Source organism: Chinchilla lanigera, unplaced genomic scaffold (assembly GCF_000276665.1).
Source record: "Chinchilla lanigera isolate Chin_1 unplaced genomic scaffold, ChiLan1.0 scaffold00027, whole genome shotgun sequence".
Taxonomy (NCBI): Eukaryota; Metazoa; Chordata; class Mammalia; order Rodentia; family Chinchillidae; genus Chinchilla; species Chinchilla lanigera.
Window position 1 is genome coordinate 4,154,495 of NW_004955428.1, and position 24,464 is coordinate 4,178,958.

Genomic DNA, 24,464 nt, shown 5'->3' on the forward strand with positions numbered 1-24,464 from the left:
TGGAGTCTAGAGCTGGTTGTATCTCCTTGATTCCAGCCTCACTGATTTGAACTTTCTTTTTTGAGGGGGAGAGTCTTTTTGAGATAGGGTCTCACTGTGCAGTTCAGGCTAGTCCTCGAACTTACGGCAATCCTGCCTCGGCCTTCTGAGTGCTGGGATTATAGGTATGTGCCACCACACCCAGCTTGGACTTTGGTTTTTATGCAGGGGCTGTGCTCACTGTATTCCCTGCATGAATTGAGTAGTTTGTTGTCACTGGTCGCACAAACAAAGCTGCAAGAACTGTTTATCTCCTCGGGAGAGGCCAGAGAGTAATTAGGCACTTAGCCGCTCTTCTCATTCAATAATTATAGATGGTTCTGAGCCATTCATTAACTTAAGATTGTTTTCCAAATGGGAAGGACCCCAGAGACCCAGGGCTGGGCGAGGGGAAGCGGAAGGGCAGTGAGTAGAATAAAGGTCGGCCACATACAGCAACCCAGTAACCTCTACAGATGCGAGCATCACCTGCCGTAAACATGAGCTGAGGCTAATCATATCAGTAAGCGTGAGAATGGGGAAAGGGAATTAGAAGAGGATCAGGAAGGTGAAGGGAAGATTTTAAAAAAGAAGCAGCAGGTTGCATTAGGTGTGGGCGCCCAGCACCCCCAGATGACTGAAGTGCATGGCCTGCAGATTTGCACTAATGAAAAGCAACAGCAAAAAAAAAAAAAAAAAAAAAAAGAAAAGCAACAGCAGGGCTAGGAATTTAGCTCAGCGGCAGAGCGCCTGCCTGGCGAGTGCAAGGTCGTGAGTTCGGTTCCCGGTACCGGAGAAAAACCAAAAAAAAAAAAAAAAGGAAAGCAACAGCAAAGTAAGACCTTGGCAGGCCGAGTGGGGGCAGCCGCGCAGTCCCCACAGCCGGCCTTGGCTGTCCCTACGAGCTGTGCTGCGCTGTGCGCGTGTCCTGTCCTCTGTACAGCGTGTGTGACCACAGCCTGGGCGTGCAGGAGCTGGGCCGTGTGTGTTTGTGCAAGCACACGGTGACGTCTGCACCACGGCAAGTGGCCTGACACGCGTTTCTCAGGACCCACCCTCACCATTAAGGGATGCGTGACTGCACGTGTCACACACCCACATGCACACTTAAATAAATGCCCGTAGAGCCACTAAAGAGACGGGTTTGCCTGCGTGGACGCCAGTTACAGCCGCCACTGATGCTGACCGTAGCAGCTGGGAACTAGTGCATCTGTGGCGGCTTGTGTGCTCCGAACTGCGTGCGTGCTGTTGGGTAGCCGTGCACTCTGAGACCTCAGCAGGACCCTTGAGAGCCCCCAGGGAATCTGGTCGCTGTGGGGACGGGGCCCACACGAGCCGAGCAGGCGCTGTGCCACTGAGCTGCGCCAGCCCCAGGCCTCTTTTGAGGGAAGTTAAACACGGGACATCTGGAGCCCGGGCTTAGAGCACTTAGCGGCACTTGTGCTCCATTCCCACCTGTGGCTCTCTGCTGCCCGCTCCTCCAGCAGAGAGGAGGACTCTCGCTCTGAGGGGAGGTATGGCAAACCCCTTCCCCGTTGCCCATCTCACCAGCTCTTGGGCAGGGCTGCTGAGCAGGCGCCCTGGAGGAGGCAGGAGGGGCCCTGGGTCCTTAGGAGTGCAGAGTCACGTCTGACCCTTCGTGTTTCTCTTCTTGCGCAGCACCCTGGAGGGCTACTACGTGGACGATGCCCTGCAGGGCCAGGGCATCTACACCTATGAGGACGGCGGAGTCCTCCAGGGCATCTACGTGGATGGGGAGCTGAACGGGCCGGCACAGGAGTATGACTCAGACAGCCGGCTGATCTTCAAAGGACAGTACAAAGACAACATCCGGCACGGAGTGTGCTGGATCTATTATCCAGTAAGCCTATGATGGTTCACTTCATAGGGAAGTAACATGTCTTAAGACAAGGCTTTGATTCCTCATCACCAAAGTAAAATGTAAACGGGGCCTGGTGGCACAGGCCTATAATCCCCGCACTCTGGGGAGGCTGAGGCAGGAGGATCGCAAGTTCAAACCCAGCCTGAACAATGTAATGACTTCTGGAGACCCTGTCTCAAAATAAAAAATAAAAAATAAAAAGAACTGGGTTATATCCAGCTCAGTACAGGACCCTGGGTTCATGCCCCAGGAATTGTCCGTCATTTGGGGAAAAGATTAATCATGAATGGGACAAGTTGGTTTTCTCAAAGCATTAATAAAGTGAAAAGGTATTGCTTTTGATTCTTTTAGCATGTAGAAAAAGGTGGTGGAGGAGGGCAGTGTTGCTGTTAATTCTATTCTGTTTCTCATATGTAAGATTGAATCCAGCAATATTTCACCTTTTTTTTTGAGTTACTATACCACTGTTGCTTGATTTTACAATCTCATTAATTTTGAAGGTGTTTTATAGTTTATATTGCTTAAATTCAGGTGATTTAAATGAAGTTGCTTTTGTGTATTTGAAAACAATATTTCTGGAGTTTATTAGAGCAAATAGACATAACAAAAGCCATGGTTGGGAATGAATACTGTAATTTTTTGTTTGTATTTCAAATATCCCATCTGTTGTGGGCAAATTTCCAGAAAATGTTTCAGAAAATAGATCTTAAGAAATATTTTATTTAACATTTTATCATGATCATAACTGAAAATATATTCTTGCTTACTTGAAACCTACCTTCTTATGATTAAAAAGTATTAATAAAAACAAATTATTACATGTGTAACAAGAAAAGTAGCCTTTGCTAAATTGACTTATGCAAAATTATTCTGAAGAAATTAGTTTATCTAGGTATGGTGACACACACCCATAGTCTGCTTACTCAGGAGGCTGAGGCAGGAGGACCACCTGGGGTCGGAAGCTTAAAGCTATCCTGAGCAACATAGCAAGGCGCCAGCTCTTAGAAGTGAAGGGATGGAGGGAGGAAGTGTGTTAGCTACACTTTGGGAAAAGAGTGTAAAGCATTCCCTAAGAATTACATATTATACACATACATTCTTGGTACAATCTATGGTCCACCAAAAGTCAGTCATTCACTGGCCCAAAGTAGGCAAACAGGATGAGAAAGAGGAGGTACCTGTGATTTAGGGAAACTGAAGCCTGGCTTCCTGAGCATGGAGGCGGAGCGGCTTCTTCCCAACACCCTGGGTAGAGCAGACAGGGCAGCCAGGCCGTGGTGTCAAAGCCAAACAGGGAAGAAAAATAATGCTGTCTTCCTGCAAGAGTTATAAGCTCACTCTAGGAAGGGTTTGTTTCTTACAGAGATTTCCCTCAAACTGTGATACAAAGGTATTAGTTAAAAATTCCTAACTCTTTCTGGAAATAAAAGGAGGATTTTGATTTTTATCAGTGCTGTGGGACAAATACATGTCCTGCAAAACCAGAATTTTAAAGCATGGCAGGGAAAAGGTGTGAGGCCTGAGAAGTGCGTATTTGAAGCGACCCGTGAGGTCATCGGCCTGCACGAGTGCCGGCTCACCTGCTCTGCCATACTCACTCGGTCATTGTCACTGATGACCCGAAGGGCCACCGTGTAAAAGTGTCATCCCGCCGTGCTGGGCTGGGGACACTCAGCTTGGGGAGGAGGAGGCAGTCAGCACAGCCCTACTGCACTCTATCTGTGCAAAATGCTTCCAAATATTTTTCTTTTTGTGGAAGTGCTGGGATTCATTCTAATGTACAACTTTTTCCTCCCAGAGCAAGGAGACTATGGTGAGGCGCAGAATCAACTATAGGGCAATATCTACTTCTGCTGTCTTTCTGAGCAGCATTTGGGAACACTCAGAAGTCTGCCCGCATTCCTGACTTCCATCTGTGGGTCAGGGAAATTAAGCAAGCTTTTAGAGACACAGCACTGCTATTCTAGCAAACCCACAAGAGCTTTCATTTTCAAAGTCGTACCCTAAGGACTTTCTTTTGGGGGAAGAAAGAGGAACCACCTCTGGCGCCCTGCATTTAATCATTCATTACTTTTTGGTATGCCAGTCCAGTTCAAAAAGTACGTGAGCCAGGTGTGGTGGCACACACCTGTCATCCCAGCCCTTTAGGAGGAAGGAGGATCTCAAGTTTTGTGGGGTTTTTTTTGGTACCGGCAATCGAACTCAGGACCTTGTGTTTGCCAGGCAGGTGCTTATGCCCCTGAGCTATATCCCCTGCGGGTCTCAAGTTTGAGCCCAGCCTGATCCATTTACTGAGACCCTGTCTCAAAATTTAAAAAGCTGGGGATGTAGCTCAGTGTGAAAGCCCTGGGTTCAATCCTCAGTCACAGACACACACACACACAGGCTCGCGTCCCTGGCATCTGTCAGGATACAGAATTCTATGCTAGCCTCTACCCTAAAGCACTCCATGACCCTTCGGAATGAAGCCAAGCGGCTCCTCTTCTGGGAGGAGCTGGGAAGGAGCAGGCAGAGGAGAGTCTCAGAAGGAGGCAGCAATGATGAAAGGAGCAGAATTTAGTTCTTCCATTTTCCCTTTTTCTTCTTAACTCCAAAAGAAAAGGTGCTGGGATAGGATTCGTAGAAAGTCCTTTTGACAGCCAAGGCTGTCTTTACTCCTGTGCAACAAATTAACTAAGTGCTCCTTTTTTTAACAGTGACAAAGTTTATTTGAGAAAGTAAAAGTGAAGAGTTGGGGGGGGACTGGGAGGAGCTTGAGCCTCGTAAAGAGGAAGAGGGTAGAGGCAAGAGCAAGAGCACAGCTCGCCTGGGGAGCCCAGAGTGGGCTGGCACGGAAAGTCAGGAGAGCCTCGAGCACTGTGTTTAAACTGGGTTTTCTTAACAGACTAGAAATCCAGAGTCTAATATTAGGAAGCGAGAGCATGGCTTTTGTTTGTTTTGTTTTGTTTCCTTGTTTATTTGGTTGATTTTTTTTGTTGTTGTTGTTTTGAGACAGGGACTCACTATGCAGTTCAGGCTGGCCCTATACCCAATACAGAGCCTCAGACTCTCAGCAATAACCCTCCTGCCTCAGCCTCCCAAGTGCTAGGATTATAGGCATGGGCCATCACACCCAGTGAGGGCATGTGAGCAGCAGGGAGATTACCTTGCCACATTCCTCCAGGATGGGCTATTGGCCAGAGGTAACATTTAGTTACATTTCCTTTAAATAGCCTCTGATGTTCCAAATGTAACATGTTGGTTTCTTAGAAGATAAACCAAAATAGAGTATCAGGAACTAGTCCAGGATGACCAAGTGCAACTCAGCCTCCTGCTCTAAATCAGGGGCACAGAACATTCCAGCAGTATGGCCATATGGGCTGGAAGGTCGCATGAATGGGGACATGTATACAAGAAGACACAGGGGTGATCAAAATATATGGTCAATGTTTAAATTTAAAATTTATCGTGGTAAAGTTTAGGTATTCAGGCCAGGTGTGGTGGCGCACACCTGTAATCCCAGCACAGCGGAGGCTGAGGCAGGAGGATGGCTGTGGGTTCAAAGCCAGCCTGGACTACAAAGTGAGTTAAATGCAAGCCTGAACTGCATAGTGAGACCTTGTCTCAAAAAGACAAAAAAATAAATAAATTTATGCATTCACTATAGTTTCCTTTCACACCTCATATGTATCCTATTCTACTTTTGTCAGAAGCTCTCGGTTCTTAAATTATTATTATCCCTCGTAATAGTGCTACTCATAGTGATTGTGCAGAAGAGAAATTTCTTGAACTCTCAGGCTCTGTAGATAAATAGTATATGTAATATTTTCTGGGTTTGGGCTTCTCCTATCAGGATGGAGGCAGCCTTGTAGGAGAAGTCAATGAAGAGGGGGAAATGACTGGAGAGAAGATAGCCTACGTGTACCCCGACGGGACAACGGCCCTCTACGGAAAGTTCATGGATGGGGAGATGATCGAAGGCAAACTGGCCACCCTGCTGTCGATCGAGGAAGGGAGGCCTCACTTTGAGCTCGTGCCTGGAAGTAAGTTGAGTCAGCCTCCGAAGGGGTCCGGGTGAGAGAGGCTCTTTCTTTGTAAGTCTAGCTCACTTCCGGTGTATTAGCTTTGCTGCGGGCTCCACAACCTGCGACGCTTCACAGCGCAAGCGCGGGCCTGCTCCCGGGCTGAAACCAGGGCAGTCTCGCTGCGTCGCGCAGTCTCAGCGATGGAGCCGAGGCTGAGGACAGTGGCGATTTCGGACAGGATTTTTCTCCCAGGGGATGGTAGAGGCGGCAGAGCATTGCTATCCACTCCAGTGCTCTGCAAAGCCGGCCCTTGGAGCTGATAGGCTGTCCGTTTCACCCTCCTTTCATTGATCAAAGCAAATCGCAGAGCCAAGGTCAAACAGGAGTGGGAGAGAACGGAGACGCTCAGGATGCGCCTTAGTGGGAGATACTGAACAGGCATGGGACCGCGGCCACAGATCGTTCCAATACCCAGCGGGAAGTAAGAAATGACAGTGGTAATCTAATCAGTTTCCAATGGTCGTAGCTCTAGAACACTGTCCCGTGGTCTAATGATATTAAAGAAGCAAGGCAGGCAGTTCTCCCGGGCCTGCACAGTGTCAAGCTGGCCCAGCCCGAGGTGGGACCGGAGAGACAAATGCAGGGTGGGTCACCCCGTCCTCTGGAGAGCCCAGCCTCTCAAACAGGGCACACACTCAGCGCATGTCTGCACCTGACAGAATCCTTATTTCCTTTGAGAAGTGCAACGTGCCACCCTAAAACATTTTTTCTGGATATAAAATTATTTTAGCCAGGCACACTCACCTCTCCAACTACTCAGGAGGCTGAGGCAAGAGGATCATATGTTCGAGGCCAACCTGGGCAACTTACTGAGACTGTGTCTCAAAATTTGTAAAAAGAGCTGCAGGTATAGCTCAGTGACAAGCACAGTTCAATCCCCAGTACTGAAAAAAAAAATTACTTTTTGTAGAAGACCGGGAGAATATACAAGAAAACTCAGGATTTTATGTCTTGAGTGGCACAGGGGAAGAAAGCCAGCTGAATTATTCTGACTCCTTAACAGCCGAATCTGCCTGTGTTTCTGGTCCAGGACAGGTTACAAGGATAAAGCAATCGGAAAGGTAGTAAGTCGAGGTAGTAACGGGCCTAAATGATACTTAAGAACTTGGAATTGGAAGGATAATCTCCATGGGGAGTTGTCCAAAAACAGGAACTCTCAAATTTCCATTTACGTCCAACTTAGGTTGCTTTAAATGTCCCCGTTTTCACTTCTTAAGTTAAAAACAGAAGCAGTCCAAAGGCAGCGGTGGGATTCTGGATGGGATCCTGGAACAGTGAAAGGACATGAGTGGAAAAGCTGGTGGAATCTAAATACGGTCTAGGGTTTGGTTCATAGTAATGGGTCTGTGTTGCTTTCCTAGTTTAGACAAATGTACCACGTCATGTAAAAAGCCAACACTGAGAGAAACAGCAAGAACTGTCTGTGCTAGCATTTAACGTCTCTTTATATTTAAAACTATTCTGAAATGGAAGATATCTTTTTAAAAAGGAAGCAGTCAACTTTAAACCGTAGCATTGGTGCTTTTGACCTTTGTACTGAAAGGAACCGCTGTTGTACATTTAGACATCAGATGGGGTACAGAGGAAGGTCCTAATTGGTGATGCAAATTTAATTTAATTGATTGATTGGTTGTGGTCCTGAGGATCACCACAGGGATTCGCAAATGCTCTACCTTTGAGCTATACCCTCAGCCTGAGATGCATATTTTAAAACTTCATAAATGACAGCATTTTTGGTGGCAACAGCCAGAATTTAAGAGTTGCCTACCTGTAATCCCAGAACTCAGAGGCTGAGGCAGGAGAATCTCTGCAAGTTTGAAGCTAGCCTGGGCTACATAGTGAGTGCAGAACCAGCCTGAATTACATAGCGAGACTGTCTCCAAAACACAAACAAATGAACAAAAGAGTTGCCTAATTTGAATCTCAATTCTAACATTTACATATGGTGGCTATCTTAGGCAAGAATCTTCATTATCAAATATTAATATTGGCCCCTATCATAAGGCACCTTAATGAAAAGTATTCTGTTTTGTTTTTCTTCTGGTACCAGGAATCAAACTCACGACCTTGTGCTTGCCAGGCAGGCGCTTTGCTGCTGAGCTAAATCCCCAGCCGCTGAAAAGTATTCTTGTTATTACATTCCTGTTAGTAGGAAAAAGAAGAAACAGATTTTGAGAATGATGACATTTTTCATATAATTCCTGGTTGCACACAGCAAACACCCACCTCAAATTCATCCAAGGTGAAAAAGAAAGGGCTACGCTTACTGACAAGATTCCCCCAGGCATGAGGTATTTTAAGGAAATAGGCCTCAAAGGTCAAGAACCAGGGATGCAGTAGGCATCTGGAAAAATCCAGAGAGCTAGTGTCCTGCCACCTTTGTGTCCTCTCCACTCCTTTTGGTTAGAATTACTAAACTGCTGACTAGTAATGAAGTAGGCGGGTGTCATAGGGTCAGGGGTAGGAGAAGAGGGACATATAGTGGAAGTGTTGCAGAGAAAGTCCTCCCCGGCCTGTCACCTCCCTGGCTTCCTCTCCCACCAGCCCTTCCTCTTTGTGCTCTGTAGGCCCAAGCAGCTTCTCCCCTTCCTTTAGGCTGGTATTTTCACGTCTGCCTTGGGCTGGCATTTCTTCTGTCTTCCCCCTCCACATGAACTCCTTTTCCTGGCGAAGTCCTACTTTGTCTTTGGTCTCGGCCTGCCTCTTATAATTAACGGTTGCAGAGTGAATGAGTGCATCCTAACCAAAGGTCACAGAACAAACTAGAGCAGAAGCGAAGGTGGGGCCTCTCTGCCTGCAGCTCAGGCCGGCGGAAGGGAACACAGGACTCGGGCAAGATCTCCACACCAAGGCAGTGCGGACTGGATGCGGTGCATTGGCGCAGGCTCAGAACCTGGTCCAGCCCGTGCCTGCGGCTGGCGCTGAGTGCACATTTGTGAGGGAAGAGGAGCTGGAGCTTTATAGAATTTCCACACAGTAGAACACAGATTCCACACAAAGGGGTTTAGGACTGGGGCTGTAGCTCAGTGGTAGAACGACCGCTTAGCATGAGCAAGGCCTGGGTCCAACCCTGGAAGAAAAAAAAACTTGTTTAAAAAATTTTTTATTTCTTTTTTGAACCAAATTCCTTTCGTGGGTTCTCTGCTAGTCCGTTACCGATTTGCTCTCCGATCTCTTCCTCACGCTTTCCCTGCCTGCTTCTGTTGCAAGCAGCTTCTGCGGAAGCCTGACTTTTGTGTAGCTTTGACCAAAGGGAGCCCCTGGACGGGACAGAGTGGGAGAAGGGAGCTGAGAGAAGGCCTGGCTGTCACCCTGATTCCATCGCCCACCAGGAAAGCCTGCTATTGCCTGGCCACCCCAGCCCCAGAGCGCAGGTGCCAGCTCCTCCTTGTTCTGCGGGCTCAGGGTGGCGGCTTCCGGTTCCGGCCCGGCACAGTAGCTGGGCTCCTCGCAGTTTCCGGTTTGGCTTCTCAGCTCCGCCGTCCCAGCGTAGTCAGTTCCCTGCGTAAACAGTTCCCTGCATTAAATTCTCCCTTGTGGAAATACTTCAGTGGTGTATTTCCTAGTTAGACACAGGCTGATTGGGACTATTTCTAACTTTTACTTTGAGGCATTAATTCGGGTTTGGGTTATACAAAGACAGACCTGGTAACCATTGGTAACCGCCAAAGAATTGCTTAGTGGGATTATTATCAATGTCACAGTGCCTAAAATAATTTATTTTGCAGGAGTAAGCCTTTGGGTTCAAAATCTTACGTCTTTATTATCCTTTGAAACACCGTACGTCTTCATTGTGCTCTGTGAGGATTCGCAGGGTCTAATCCTTTGCTCATGGCCAACAGTAATTGTAGGACAGTCACAGACCTTAGTTTCTGGAATAAATTACTGGTTGGGTTCTGAAGAACTCTTAATAGAAATAAAATTACTTTGTTAATGCTTAATCACAAGCAGTACTATTCTCCTTGACTTTGGTGAAGCTGAATGTTTATTTTTAGGGAAGAAGCAATGTCAGGCCTCAGATTTTTACAGACTGGGTCTGGGGCATGAAGAAGAGCAAGAGAAAATTTGAAAACCGTTACCCAGTTTGACCCAACCAGAAAGATCTGAAAATTCAAAGTAGAAGCAAGGGTGAGCTCAGGCCATGTGGAAGAGACAAAGAATTTTCTTGATTAAAAATATTAAGTACCCAAACGTCTTTTAAAGTATTTGATGAAATAAAAGTCAAGAGCATGAGAATTTTAAGAAATAGAAAAATAAATAAATAAATAAATAAATAGATCTGATGGCTCTTTTTTAAGACTTAGAAATAAAATTACCAGACACAGTGGTACATGCTTATAATTCCAGCACTCTGGAGGCTGAGGCAGGACAGTTGCCACTTTAAGGCCAGCCAGAACAACACTGCCGGTTCAAGACCAGTCTGGACTACATGGTTTTAGAAAGCCAAAACAAACAAACACTAAAACCAAAGAGTAAATGTAGCAGCCATCTAGCTAAATGGAAGAGCTGCAGTCTCGTTGGTATAACTGGATTCATACCTGTACTTGCTTAGTTCTTTCTTGTCTCATCAATAAAAAGAAGTGTTTTAAATGCGCCTTGCTGGCTCTGTCCCTGCGCTGACATTTTTATTTACTCCCCAGGTTCCGTGTACCACTTTGACAAGTCGACTTCATCTTGCATCTCTACCACCGCCCTTCTTCCAGACCCTTACGAATCTGAGAGGTAACTTTTGCTTTGTGGTTTTAATTGCACTGCATAGGTGGATTTACAGCCCTTGTGGGGAGCTGTTCTCCTCTGTGGCTCTTTGCCCAGGCTGGGCCCCTCTGGGGCCAGGCTCCTCCCTGGAGTGTCCCTTTCCTTTGCAGACCCTCCAAGTAAATGCACACATGCTGGAGGAAGAGTGCCTTTATTTTCATTCAGAATCTGTCCCTGTAAGGGAGCCAGGAAAGCACAGACCAGTTCATGAGTCAGACCTGGAATGAAGCTCCAGGTAGAAGGACCACTGGGCCAGGCAACCACACCCCCTGCCATGTCCCCTTTCTTAGCACTCTGGGGCCACCATGGATGCTGCAGTCCCTCGCTGTCCTCCAGGAGAGCACTTCGCTCCCACAGCTCTGCCCAGGCTGCAGAACGCCCCTTTTCTTCCCAGGCCAGCTCATGATGCCTATAACATGAGGTGATTTCATTCATTCAGGGATGACAGGATGGAAACAAAGGAAGTATAAACAGCACAAAAACATTCCAGCCTAAGCCAGGTGTGGTGGTCACACTTGTAATCCCAGCACTTGGGAGGCCGAGGCAGGAGGATCCTTGCGAGTTCAAGGCCAGCCTGAAGTGCATAGCAAGACCCTGTCTCAAAAAGAAAAACTTCCAGCCTTTGAGTGACCAGCTATTTCTGTGTTCTCACTCCCAGAGGGTACCGCTTCCCATTTCCAGTCCAACCCACAGGGTGGTGCTGGTGGTACTCTGAACTGCACTCTTGGTGTGGCTTCCGCCGGTAGCCTGGGGTTCTTAGAGTAAGGCGCCATCTTGGTTTTCCCTTGGCCTCATTCTCTGTGTCCTATTCCATTTCTGTTCCTGTCTGGGAAACAGGCGTCTTCCTTGGCCTGACTGACAGGGCTGGCCTCAGAATGTCACAGGGAGTGAATGCACTCTTTGGACGGAAGGCGCTGGCCCAGCTGCAAAGGAGACGGTTAAGTCTCTTTGTTAGCCCCAAACCACAACAGTCCTAACTGCCTGGATCAGTCTTGTCTGGTATTGTTATTGTGATTATTCTGCATAACAATATCTACAGGGTGATCCATCTGTGGTTTACAAAAGCAAACATTTTCTTTCACCCTCATTGTTCTGTGGCTTGGCTGAGGTTCAGCCACTTTTGAATGAGATTGACTGGGCCTGCCCTGACTGGGCCAGACTCCAGGCTTCAAGTTGGGTTCAGGTCTGTTTCAGATGTCTTCGTGCCAAGCCTTGCCCCATAGGGGCACCAGCCCCAGCTGCCTGCTCTGCTGGTCGAAACTCTGAAGGAGGTTGGCAGAACTTAACTCCTGAGACTTAATGTGGTTCACCTCTGCCTGTGGGCCACAAGTAAAGCACCTCCTGTGGCTACATGCAAAATCAGGAGCTCAGGGTCTGTGCTTATCAGCTTCCTGGAACGATTTATCTTAGCTCAGGGTTTCAGAGGTTGCAGTCCATGGTCACATGGCTGCATTGTGTCTTGGCCTGCAGAGAGACACAATGTCATAGCCAGGTGTGCAAGGTGCAGCAAAGCTGCTCACCTTATGGTGGCCAGGAAGCAGAGACAGAACAAGAGAAAGGGTCTGGGGACAAGATAGAGCCCAGGAGGCAGCCCCTCCCCCACAGGCCTACTTCCTGCAGCTGGGCTCTACCACCTAAGCTCTCACCATTTCCCAAGAACCCATTGAATTGCGAATCAGTCAGTGGACTAATCCATTGATAAGGACAGTGCCGCATGACCCAGTCACCTTCCAAAGGTCCCACTTCCAAACACTGCTGCCTTGGGGACCACGCTTTCAACACATGAGCTTTGTGGGGACATTTCAAAGCCGAATCAGGCCAGGCGTGGTGGCACACACACCTGTAATCCCAGCACTCGGGACCCTGTCTCAAAAAGACACCCCCCCCCAAAGAAAATCAAATCCCAATCATAACAGAAAGGTAGACCCCACCACTCTGAGGGAGGCGTCACAAGGCTGCATGGCAGAATGGCAGGATATATCATTCTGTCAAAGGGAAGGACTAGAGTGGGAAGTGGTAATTCAGTCCATGACATAAGCATAAATTCCATGTAGTAAAAATCACAGGTGACCAGACCCACAGGGTCTTCCATCATGTGTCCAGAGAACTGAGAGCACTGTTGAAGGAATGCATGCTCTGCCCTGAACTCCTATCCATAATCATGAGTGCTGTTTTCTCTTCTTCTTTTTTGGGGGGTGGGGTGTTGTTTTTGTTTTTGTTTTTTTTCTGGTACCGGGAATCGAACTCATGACCTCACACTTGCCAGGCAAGCACTTGTACTGCTGAGCTACATCCCCAGCCTTCTTCCATTTCCTATGCTAAAACATTGTAGTTTAACTTCTTCCTGTGTCCCTTCTTTGGATTACTGGGAGCTAGCATTTGGATATAGGAAGAAATGTCATATTTTGATGGTGAGCGTAGGAGACGTGTCACACTGAAGTCCTTGCGTGGCTTTCTCCCCCTTAGAGTGTACGTTGCAGAGTCTCTCATTTCCAGTGCTGGGGAAGGACTGTTTTCCAAGGTGGCCATGGAACCTAACACTGTTACATCTTTTTACAATGGAGTCCGAATTACACACCAGGAGGTAAGTGCTGAAGAAGTGAAAATCCGTGTGATTGGTTTCAAACAAGGTCCCTCTTGGGTTACTTTCTGCTTTACAAAGTGGAAAGTGTCTCAGTGAGACAGGAACTGCTTCCTAGCAGATAGCATCTACTGTGAGAAGCTGAGGGCCAGTCAGGTTGTCCGTAGCTGTGAAATGATCCGGGACTGGGTGCGTTATAAGAAGGCTCCCCACTTCCGTTGGTGCAAAAGCCACACGATAGTCTCATGGCTTTGTCTTGTTGGGAAGACTTCTAGTGCCAAAAAATGAACAATGAAAAATTAAAGAGTTGAATGAATTACTGCTGGCCCTTTAGACACAGTCCTGGATGTATTTCCAAAGCTGCATGTAAGGTTTTTGCTTGTTTATTCTTTCTGCAATTAACCCCTAAGCATCTGCCCAAGGACAGACGTTCAAAGCTTTTAGCACAGCAAGTGAGGTGTGCCAGCGAGGTGCCTCCCTGCTCACTTTTCATGAAGTGTGTGAGAGTTGGGCCTGAGCCTGAACTAGTCACTGCACTTTCTCACTTACTGCTGTGGAACAGTTAGGGGACAGATGCGGTGCAGTAGTCCAGTTACAGCGCATCAAAGCAGTCACCATGCAAAGGGGGGCAATGGGCCCGAGCTGAGCAGACCTCCGTCCACACGCCAAAGCTTGGGACAGGGACAGTCAGCGTAGAAAAGGTGGCTTCCAGGTGGTGACTTGTGACTGGTTGAGAATCTCCTGTCTGAAGGACTTGGGACTAGAAATTGGGGAGTTTGGGGCTTTGTTTTGTTTTCTGGGCTTTACAATATTGAGAAATGAGAAACCTTAAGGATGGGACCCAAGTATAAATGTGAAACTCATTTATCTTTCATACACACCTTAGAGACACAATCAGAAGGTAACGTTTTTTTTTTACAATATTTTCGGTGTAACTGTATTTTGACCAGGACCAGTCACATGAGGTCAGGTGTTAGATTTTCCAGTCTTCGTGTCAGCCCTCAAGATTTTCACTTTTGGGGCATTGGATTTCAGATTTTCAGATTAGGGATGCTCAATTTTATTCCTCTGAACATTTTGCAGAGGAGGAAAGCGAAGTCCAGAGAATTGAAACGGCCCTTCTGAGGTCACAAATGCAGTAACTAGCAGAGTTCAGGCGGACTGAACTCAAATAGCCGAGTCCAGTTCTATGCTGAAATGAGTGAGCCTCCCTCCTTGCCCTCGTGAAATTCAGATTTAGCTTTAGCTTTAGATTTTCTTGGAGATACATGGAAACTAGACAGCTACTAAAGGGAACATAAGGTGGGTGACATTTTCATACAAACCTGCGGGCAGGTTTTGCTCCAAGCGTATATTGCTCTGGCCTCACCGGATCGAAGGCTGTCAGTGGGAGTATTGTAGAGAGGGCAGCCTGGCCTCGGGCTGCTGGGGTCACTGACACCCGCCCCCGCAAAGACCTTCGGGCCTTTGCTCTGTTCTTTTTCAATGGTGGTGCTGTGGCATGCAGCTCTGGCGGTTGAACCCAAGCCTCCACACTGAGCTGCACCCCCAGACCTCCTTTCATTTTTTTAAAATTTGAAACGGACTGTTACTAAATTGCCCACGCTAGCCTCGCACTTGCAATCCTCCTGCCTCAGCCTCCCAGAATGCTGGAATGACAGGTGTGTACTCCACACCCAGCTTCAACTCCTTTTAATTCAAGTTATCTGTTACATTTTTGTGTATCTTTATAAGGGACCCAAATCCTTTTTTCCTACATAAAATAAGGGAAAAAAAATAAATCAACAGGAAGCTGAGCTGTCTGCCTGCCCCTTCCCCGCGTGGAGGGGAGTCTTGGGTCTCTTTCGCGGCCGTGGAACTCAAGCAGGAAGTTTAAGGATCTGTGAGGGAGGGTCTCTGGCTCCTTGGAGTGTGTGAGAGAGAATGCTCCAGCGCCTGCTCTCCTGTCCCACAGGTTGACAACAGGGACTGGGCCCTGAACGGGAACACCCTGTCCCTGGATGAGGACACGGTCATCGACGTGCCTGAGCCCTACAACCGCGTGTCCAAGTACTGTGCCTCCCTGGGACACAAGGCGAATCACTCCTTCACTCCAAACTGCATCTACGACACGTGAGTAGGACGCAGTGCTGGGTGGGGCTGGGCCCTGGGGTCCTGCGGCCCTGGGACGGAGCAGGGCAGGTAAAAGGTGTCCCTAAGCCTCAGATAGAGGCTGCTCCCCAGAGTAACTGAGGGGCTCGTGCCACGGGCCTCAGGGTTTCAACTTAAACTCAAAATCTACACAACCTCCTCCCCGCTTCAGCCCTTAGCAAACGGAGGCATGAGTGCGCTTCAGAGCATGGAAAGGCAGTGAAGTAGCATCCTTAGTGGTTGCTGTTTTATTGCTGCTGTGCCTTTTAGTTTCCTTCTGTACAGGAAGTGTTGGGGCTGGAAGCGTAGCTCAGTGGTAGAGCAACTAACCAGTGGGACGGAGGCCGTGGGTTCGATCCCCAGCACTGAAAAACAGGAAGTGAAGGGATTTTGTTAGTCATTTTTTCACTGGTTGAAAAACCTACCTTGGACCGGGGATATAGCTCAGTGGCGTAAGCGCTTGCCTGGCAAGTGCAAAGCCCGGAGTTCGATTCCCGGTACAAAAAAAAAAAACAACCTACCCAAGCAAAGCAACCTCAAGGAGGAAAACTCCCTGAGCTCACAGTTTGAAGGTTGCAGTCCACGGTCAGCTGCTGCGGGGAGGCAGAGACAACGTGGTGGGAGGGCGTGGCCGAGGAAAGCTGCTCACCTCCCACAGCCAGGAAGCAGAGAGAGTAGGGGCAAAATGTACCTTCAGAGCCACACTCACAGTGACCGGCCTCATCCAGTTAATCCCGTTTCCAATGAGCCATGGAGCTGTGAAGCCATCGATGGGGTTAGAGTTCTCTGATCTCGTACACTTACTCGCTTACCAAGCTCCCGACGCATGAGTCCAGGCGACACATCGTACCCACGCCGTTAACAGTGGGATTTGAAATAGTAGTAAAAATTGAAGCTGGAAGCGGTGGCACATGCCTGTAATCCCAGCCCTTGGGAGACTGAGGCAGGAAGATGGTAAATTCAAGGCTAACCTGAGCAATTTAATGAGAACTTCTCTCAAAATAAAATACTGTTTAAGAAGGAGTCAGGATATAGCTCAGTGTAGAGCACTTGCCTAGGATATGTAAAGCTGTGGGGTCAATCCCAGTTACCACCCAGTCCCCTAATTCAAATTACTCTGCACAATGGAGAGTATTAGACCAGGCGTGGTGGTGCACAGCTGTAATCCCAGCCCTTGGGAGGCTGAGGCAGGAAGATCACCGTGAGGTCAAGGCCAGCCTGGGCTACATAGTGAGTTCAAGCCCAGCCTGCATTACATAGCAAGACCCTGTCTCAAAACAGCAAAGCCAGCTGGGCTTGGTGGCACACACCTATAATCTAGCACTCAGGAGGCTGAAGCAGGAAGATCCTTGCAAGTTCGAGACCAGCTTTGGGCTACAAAGTGAGCTCAAGGCCAGCCTGAACTGTATAGTGAGACCCTGTCTCAAAAAGACGGAAAAAAAAAAAAAAGCAAAAACACAACAAAAGCAATGGAGAATATTAGGAAATTTAGGAGATGAAAGGAAAGAGGACACAAAATCCCAAGCTAAGAGTACGAGGTCTGAGTGCTGGGAGAGACCTATACAGTCAGTTCCTGTTATCTGACAGTTAAAGGGAATGAAGTATTGACAAGTGGTACAGCCCGGGTGAGGCTGGAAGGTATTCTGCTCAGGGACTGATGGGAGTCATTGAGACCATGCTGAGACATCTGACGTGGGAAATGCCCAGGGACAAAGTAAATTAGTGTGGTGCAGGGCTGGGGAGGGGACACCGAGTGACTGCTCGTGGGTGTGGGATTGCACTTGGGTGACAGTGTGTTATAAAAGTCAGCAATGGGGGTGGCTATACAGCTCTATGACGTGTTAAGAAAAACACTGGATTGTCTGCTACAGAAAGGTGAATTGTATGATGTGTGGATTACATCTTAACAAAGCCGTTATGAAAAAATACCAAATGTCCCCACCCTTTCTTGGGATTTGAGCCTCCCTTTCCATCTGCTCATCAAATTTCTTCTTGGAAACCTGTATTGTAGGGAGCTTACTGTCACCCACAAATACAGCTAGAGGAGATAGGAAATGTGCTTTTGGGACCCGGCACCTAGAGGGTTTTGAGGATTTTTTCTACATTTTGTTTTGTCTTTTTGAGACAGGGTCTCGCTATGCAGTTCAGGCTGGCCTTGAGCTCACTTTGTAGCCCAGGCTGGCCTCGAACTCGCAGCGATCCTCCTGCCTCAGCCTCCTGAGTGCTGGGATTACAGGCGTGCACCACCACGCCTGGCATCTTTGTTTTGTTTTTGTGGGTTTGCTTGGTTTGTGCAGTAGTAAACCCAGAGCCCTCCCATTGAGCTACATCTCCAGCCCCCTTTTTAAATTTTATTTTATTTTTTTGTACTGGGAATCAAACTCAGGACCTTGCACTTGCTAGGCAGGCGCTGCGCCGCTGAGCTACATCCTCAGCCCTTTTTATTTTGAGATGGGGTCCCACCAAGTCACTGAGTTGCCCAGGCTGGGCTCGAACTTGCAGTCCTTGTGCCTCAGCCTGCCAGTGCATTGGGGTTCCAGGAGTGCACCACCACACTGGGCCAGAAAGGACGTACTGGGCCCAGATGTGGTTCCCTGTACCGCCCAGCCCTTAGCCTTCCTTCTCGCTTTCCTGTGCACTGGCTTCTACACTGTTGTCCTACAAACACTTTAGTAGTTTTCCTGTGCCCCTGGAACGCCGTCTGCCCAAAGCCCCGCGTCTCCGGCCCTAGTTCCAGGATACAATTGGGCATCTACGCAATCGTCCTTCCCTTAGCTTGGCGTGAGTGCGCCAGCCCCTCCTGGGGCGGGGTGGAGAGAGCTCTGTCACTTCCCCACTCAGCCCCGGTCAGCCGGCTGGTACAGAAGCAAGAGCAGGTCTCGGTGTTCCTTGTTCCTTGGAAGCACTCCTTCTTGCTTCCCCAGGTGGCTCAGAGCGCATTCTGGCAGCTACTCGCTCTCCTAGGCAGCTGGGAACAAGCGCTGGAGCTACACCTGCTTAAAGGCAGGGAGAAATGGCGCAAAGTGAAAGTGACACGTGTTAATCACAGGCCAACGAGTGGTCCAGGCTGCGGTGGCTCAGAGGCGCTGTAGCACGGTGAGCACTGTCCGAAGGGCTCTAAAACCAGCCTCTCCCGCTGTCAGTGCGGGCGCACGACTTTGCTCACCGGAAGCAAGAGAGCCACGTTCTCTCTGTGCAGTCCGCCAGGCTTGCACCCTGCAGCCACCAGCCTGGGACCTTCCCCTCGGGGTCGCACCGCCCTTCATGTCCCCCTCCCCCGTGATGACTGTAAATAAGCTAAAGGGATGGGCCAGATGCACAGAAAACAGCGGGCCCCTTTCTACCCGCTGTGTTGTTCCGTGGTCTCGATCCACAGCGGTAGGGGTACAAGGCAGATGCCTCCAGCCGGAATGCCTCCAGGGGGCTGCGGGAAGCAGGTCGGCAGGGGCCTCATCTTCTTTCCCCCTAAAAAAAGAATGCTTCCTCCGTAGTCAGGTGGTTGCAGTTTTTGCTGGTGAGAATCCACAGGCCCTGTCATATAATTCCAAAAGCAGGCTGGTGCCACCCCCCTGATGCCAAGGGGTGATGGCTACACGGGATCTGGTTTCTTTTTTTTGAGGGGGGGATCTGGTTTCTTGCTAAGTACAGGTTTTTGTTGTTGACCCCGATTGTTGCTTTATAAACAGAGTGCCAAATACGCTCAAAAAGGAAGACAGAGCACACAGTAGATGTGGCAGTGCACATCTGTGATCTCAGCACTCTGGGAGGCTGAGGCAGGAGGATGGCAAGTGGCAGCCCAGTCCTGGCAACCTAGCAACTTAAAAGACACTGGTCTCAAAATAAAAAAGGGCTGGGGACATAGCTCAGAGTGAAGGACCTGGGTTCCATCCCCAGTGCTGTCAAAAAAACAAAAGAGCAAACGTCACCCTGCCAGTCAGTCAGTCACCTGGGCTGCACAGAGTCCAGCGCAGCAGATCCGGGGCACCAAGGTGCCCAGGTCTAGCGGCTCCCAGGTGAGTGGTGCTGGCGGGTCTGCCCCCACACAGGCCAGAGTGTGCAGGGGGACCCTCGCCCCGGCCCCCTGGGGGCCTTCGCAGTAGCCTGCTGGTCCGGCCTGGGAATGACCTTGCCGCCTTGATGCCTAGGTTTGTCCACCCCCGTTTTGGGCCCATCAAGTGCATCCGCACCCTGCGAGCTGTGGAGGCTCACGAGGAGCTCACCGTTGCCTACGGCTATGACCACAGCCCCCGGGGCAAGAACGGGCTGGAGGCCCCTGAGTGGTACCAGTTGGAGCTGAAGGCCTTCCAGGCCAGCCAGCAGAAGTAAGGGGCCTGGCTCGGGCCTCCAGGGAGCTGGAGTCGAAACTTGGATCTATGCACTCCATTCACCCAGCGACGAGGACAGCAGGACCACCGGGGACTGCTGTGCTGTGACCTCACCTCCTCTCACCTGTGATAGCAACGACCTTCTCGCATACTAACAGGTCTGACTGCGTTACTCACTCCAGATGTAAAATTAGCTAGCCTCGCAGCCGCGGCCCCGGGAGGCGTACGGAGCCCTCGACACCGACAGCTTGAGGTTCTCCAGTGGTTCGCACCTCAATCTGTACTGCGTTCGGAGATCCAAATGAGAGACTGCAAAAGGGAAACGGGCTTTGCGGCCGGCCGCTTCCCGTGGTGGTTTTTCCATGGCATCTTTCCCGTGGCCGATGCAAATTTTGCTATCACACTTGCATACGGGCCGCCTCAGAGTAGAGAACTACTACATCTTTATTCTCTAAGTATAGTATCATTTGCCTTTTAACCTTTGATCTGTATCTTGCAATAGAATGGCTTTGTTTTTTCCCCAGTGAACAGAAGCTCACCTTCGAGTCATTTCGTCGGTCCTGTCCCCCGCCCTAGATTCCCGTACAGGAGAAAAGCCTCCCGTGGATTCTCCATTCGTGGCGGTGTTTGGGGCTTCTCTGGTTCTTTCTACATCATTATTTCGTTATTACGTCCTAATATAAAGGACTGGCTCCTAGGGCCGGCATATTACTATAGAACTATTCTCGCATGTAAACAAAGGTATCTTTGCTTTCCTATGTGAGAAGAAATGAATTTCCTTTGCATTAAGTTATGGAAGAGTTGTAATATATACCTTGAGAAAGAAGAAAGGACAATTAGTATTTCTCAGCAGTAACCGTGGCAGTTTTGCAGTATCCTCAATAGTGCTAGTAAGTTTTCTCCTTGAGTATACTTTAAATGTACATAACCTAGCGCAGTCCGGCTTGTGGTGCAGTGCATTGAATTCAAAAGTCAAGTAGCAAACTTGAATTCTAATGCAGAACACGCACACATTTCTTTTACATCAATACTATAAAGGCAAGCATACTGATCACTAGGTGCAAAGCAAACCTTAACGCTGTAACTCCTCCTCCTTGTAATTTCAAAGTCCTTTCCTGCGTCAGAGCATTGTAAGCTAAACGTTCACACCTGCATAGTTTAAAAGCAGCAGCATAAATAGCATTTCAACCATCTTGCAAGCCGTGTGTAACCACAACTGCAGAATAAGGAGAAAACCCCTCTTTTTAGTTTAGCATCCTAGATCTATGACGTAGCTGGGATGGCTCTGAATGCGTTCGGAGATTTTTGGTTTCTTTGTGAGCACCCTCACCACACGCCATGGTTTTTATCTGCTCACCGCGTGGGCATGAGGGCCGGAAGCCCTGGGAGCAGTGTTTGCTCTGAGCTGCAGCTGTTGGCTGTCGCCTGTGTCAGTTGGGTAGTGAAAGCTAAAGCCTTGTGCGCGGTAGCAGACTGTGAGCCTCTGGGGGAGAGAGAGGCCTCTGGGAGTGGGAGAGGAGGGCAAGCCAGGCAGAGAGAAGCGAGCTTGCCGTTTCTTGGCTGTGCATTGTTCTTAAGAGGCTTTCTAAGGAAAGCGCTTGATCAGGGCCGCGCCCAGCGTCTCCGCGGGATTCGGCCCTGCAGGCCAGACTTGCCGCCCCCTTGCCTTTTCCCAAGGCCAGGCTTCCTGGAGCTGGGTGGCAGTCAGATCCCTGCCTGAAAGCTTAAGGGGATCGTTCGCCCAGGAAAGGAAGTTGCCAGGGCCTCCAGAAAGATCTCCCACGAAAGGAACTCAGTGGAGTATTTAGATTAAAAGACACCAGGATAGGATCGCTTCTATTCTGCAGAAAGAGACCGCCCTGTAAACTGTGACAGATGGGGATCTCCAGATGTGTGTTCTGATAGGTGCTTTAAGTGTTTCCCAAAGTGAATGACTGTCCTCCCCCACCAGCCGAGCAGTCGAACCAGGTCAACAGCACGGTAACCGCAACCCCAATGTGGCAGATGCCCAGGGGCGGGGAATAAACAAATGACTCTGTGCTGTCCCCAGAAGAGCTAGCGCCTGGGCGTGTGCGTGACGCCGTGGTCTCAGGGGACTCATTCCGAGCTGTCCCAGGCCGACCCCTGCATGACTAGATCTCTCTTTAGCATCTTTTCTATGATGAAATACTATCTTCTGTTAGACTTAGGAATAGGAACTAGCTGGCAGCAGCATGTCCCAGATGGCGCTCGCGGGGACTAACAAAACAACTGTAAGGACTGAATTTCCAACGCGAACAAGGAGTTAAAAGGCAGCGGCAAGGAGGACTTGGGACTTAGGACCTATTCTTGTTTTAACCTGCTTCACCCCTGGTCTCCCTGAGCAACCAGAAAGGAAATTCATTTCTCAAGACCTTTTTGAACCCATCTGGGGCTCCAGTCAAACTCTTTGCGCGCTGGAGTTCATCGCACTTGAGAAACTATTTCCTTATCACCAAGAAACCAGGCAAGGCCAGCTCGGCCCAATGTTACCATTTGCGGCGCGGCATTGTGACAGTTAAATCTGGGCATTGTGACAGTTAAATCTGGTGCGGCAGCGTGAAAGCTCAGCCTCCTGCACGCATGAGGCCCTGAGTTTGAATGCCAGTGCCGCAAAGACGCCAACAAAATTGCATTAATTGTGAACCGTGAACAAGAGATTGTCTTAGTGAGACAGAAAGTGGCACTTTCAGTAACTTTCATTTAAAAAAATAAAACTTCTAGTCACTCACTGCAAAATGCATTTAAAATCTTCCGAGAAGGTAGAGGTAGAATTCTGTTCTGTTTTTAGTTGCCTCAAGTTTCCGTGTTAAGAGTAGTGATTTAGAAGCCAGACATCTTCTGTTGTAGGAAAACAAGCAAAACTACGTTGCAAGAGGGATAGGTATAATGTTTATTTGCCACAGATCAAAGGTTCACAAAATATATTACCTTTACATCTACTTGAGGTAAACCTTGATAGATTTTTTTTTTTCTTGGATTTTTTTTTTTTTTTCCCTTTCAGGAATTTGGATCCTTGATGTCAGGTTTTTGTTTTGTTTAATTTTAAAAATACGAAATTTTCAAGGTTTTCTTTCGACAGCTGTGTGCATACATATTCAAAGCAATGAAGCAATTTCAAGCCATACAACCACGGGGGTGGAAACCCTTCTCACAAATTTTAATGTGTTTGTATGTAAATAGACGTTTGTATGAAATATTTTCATGGTAGAATGAATATATTTAAACGAAGTTGAATTCCTCCAGTGCTATTTAAACACATCACAAAAATTTTTGGTGAGAATTCTCTTGAGTCTATTGAGATACAATGCAGATCAATTTTGATTTTTAAAAATCGAAGCCTACAAATCCCTCTGACTGGCGGCGATCCCGTGGAGAGAGCCGTAGGCTTGCCAGTGCCTCCGCCGCTTCCTGGTGGTAAGTTCGGTGCTAACGGAGGTGCGCTCACCTTTCTCGATCTCACCGGGGCCTGGGAGCGGATCCGAGGCGATCAGGGACGCGGTGCGGTTATCCGGAGCACAATTCCTTTGCAGGGCAGCAGAATTCGAAGCCAGACTCAGCCGGGACCCTTGGAGCGGGGTCTCCGGCCACCATCCCCTGCCACCCTACTGCCCAGCCACGTGGCAGGGAGGCTGCCCTCAGTGGAGCTGGGGTCCAGACCCCAGGTGGGACTTCAGGGTTTTGCCAGCCACCTCTGCCCGCAGCCTTCCGCCTCCAGAGACGGGGGACGGGGGAGCAGCTGCTGGCCAGGGCCCGGCCCTCAGCACGCCCCTGTCTCCGCTCTGGAGGACCACGCACCTCGGCACCAAGCTTCCAACCAGAGAGACGCGCGCCCTCGGATCACACAGCCCCCGCTGCCTCTGTCTGTGACTCGACACACAGTCTGAAGTCATTTGAACCTCGACACCATCCGCGTCCCTGCGACACACCTCCCAGCTCTCCTGACTTGTGTTCCTGGAAAAAAAAAAATTCCTTTCTAATAATATTCGACTTGAGTGAATTGTTTTTGTTTTGTTTCTTTCTTTTTTCTTTTTTTTTCCACTTTGGGTCCTGGATCTAATGAAATGGTGATTGTGGTGACAGATTTTCACTGTGTATCCTAGCAATATGAATCACCCTCCAATGTACCCGAACCCAGCTCCGCGGTTCCATTTTGGGTTACACTAGAATTAATCTCGATTCGCATATGGAGAAACCGGAGGAGAGTTACATCTGTGATTCTGAGCTCCCCACCACAGAAGTTTTTCCTCCTGGCTTTTCTGTGTTCTCTTTTAATCCTGAAATGCATTTGTTAGGTTGAGAGGTTCTGTTTCAGGAGTGAGGGGCCGGGGGGGGGGGAAAGGGGGGGGGGAGGAGGAGGGGGGGGGGGGTCCGCTTCCGGCATTCATCGCAACCAGGAGTGAACCCCGTCACGGTCACCAAGCATCTTTGGTCTTTTGTGGAATCTGAACTAAATCTACGAGCCTTATTCAGTACCTACGATTCTATGGTTTTTTTTAAATTATGGGAAATGAATGGAAGATGTTTACATGAGTACTGTGTTATGAGTGAATTTTTTGTAGTGTGTCTGGGTGCATGTGCAAGAGAGTAGGAAAAACGTTTCTGAAACAAAACTTGACATATTTGTAATGAAAAGTAAATTTAAAGATTGCTATAATTGCGCTATAGAAACAATGCAAGTATTAAACAAA

The 24,464-nt window shown here is 48.8% G+C and overlaps 1 protein-coding gene across 1 annotated transcript in view; it reads left to right on the forward strand.

Moving 5' to 3' along the window:
• Positions 1–23,756, forward strand: part of Setd7 (SET domain containing (lysine methyltransferase) 7) — a 46,820-nt gene extending 23,064 nt beyond the window's left edge. The window contains exons 3-8 of the mRNA XM_005386687.2: positions 1,678–1,879; positions 5,733–5,922; positions 10,605–10,686; positions 13,186–13,303; positions 15,255–15,412; positions 19,576–23,756. Coding sequence (XP_005386744.1) covers positions 1,678–1,879; positions 5,733–5,922; positions 10,605–10,686; positions 13,186–13,303; positions 15,255–15,412; positions 19,576–19,756 — 931 coding nt within the window. The 3' untranslated portion in view covers positions 19,757–23,756. The remainder of the gene's footprint in view (positions 1–1,677; positions 1,880–5,732; positions 5,923–10,604; positions 10,687–13,185; positions 13,304–15,254; positions 15,413–19,575) is intronic.
• The last annotated feature ends 708 nt before the right edge of the window (positions 23,757–24,464 follow it).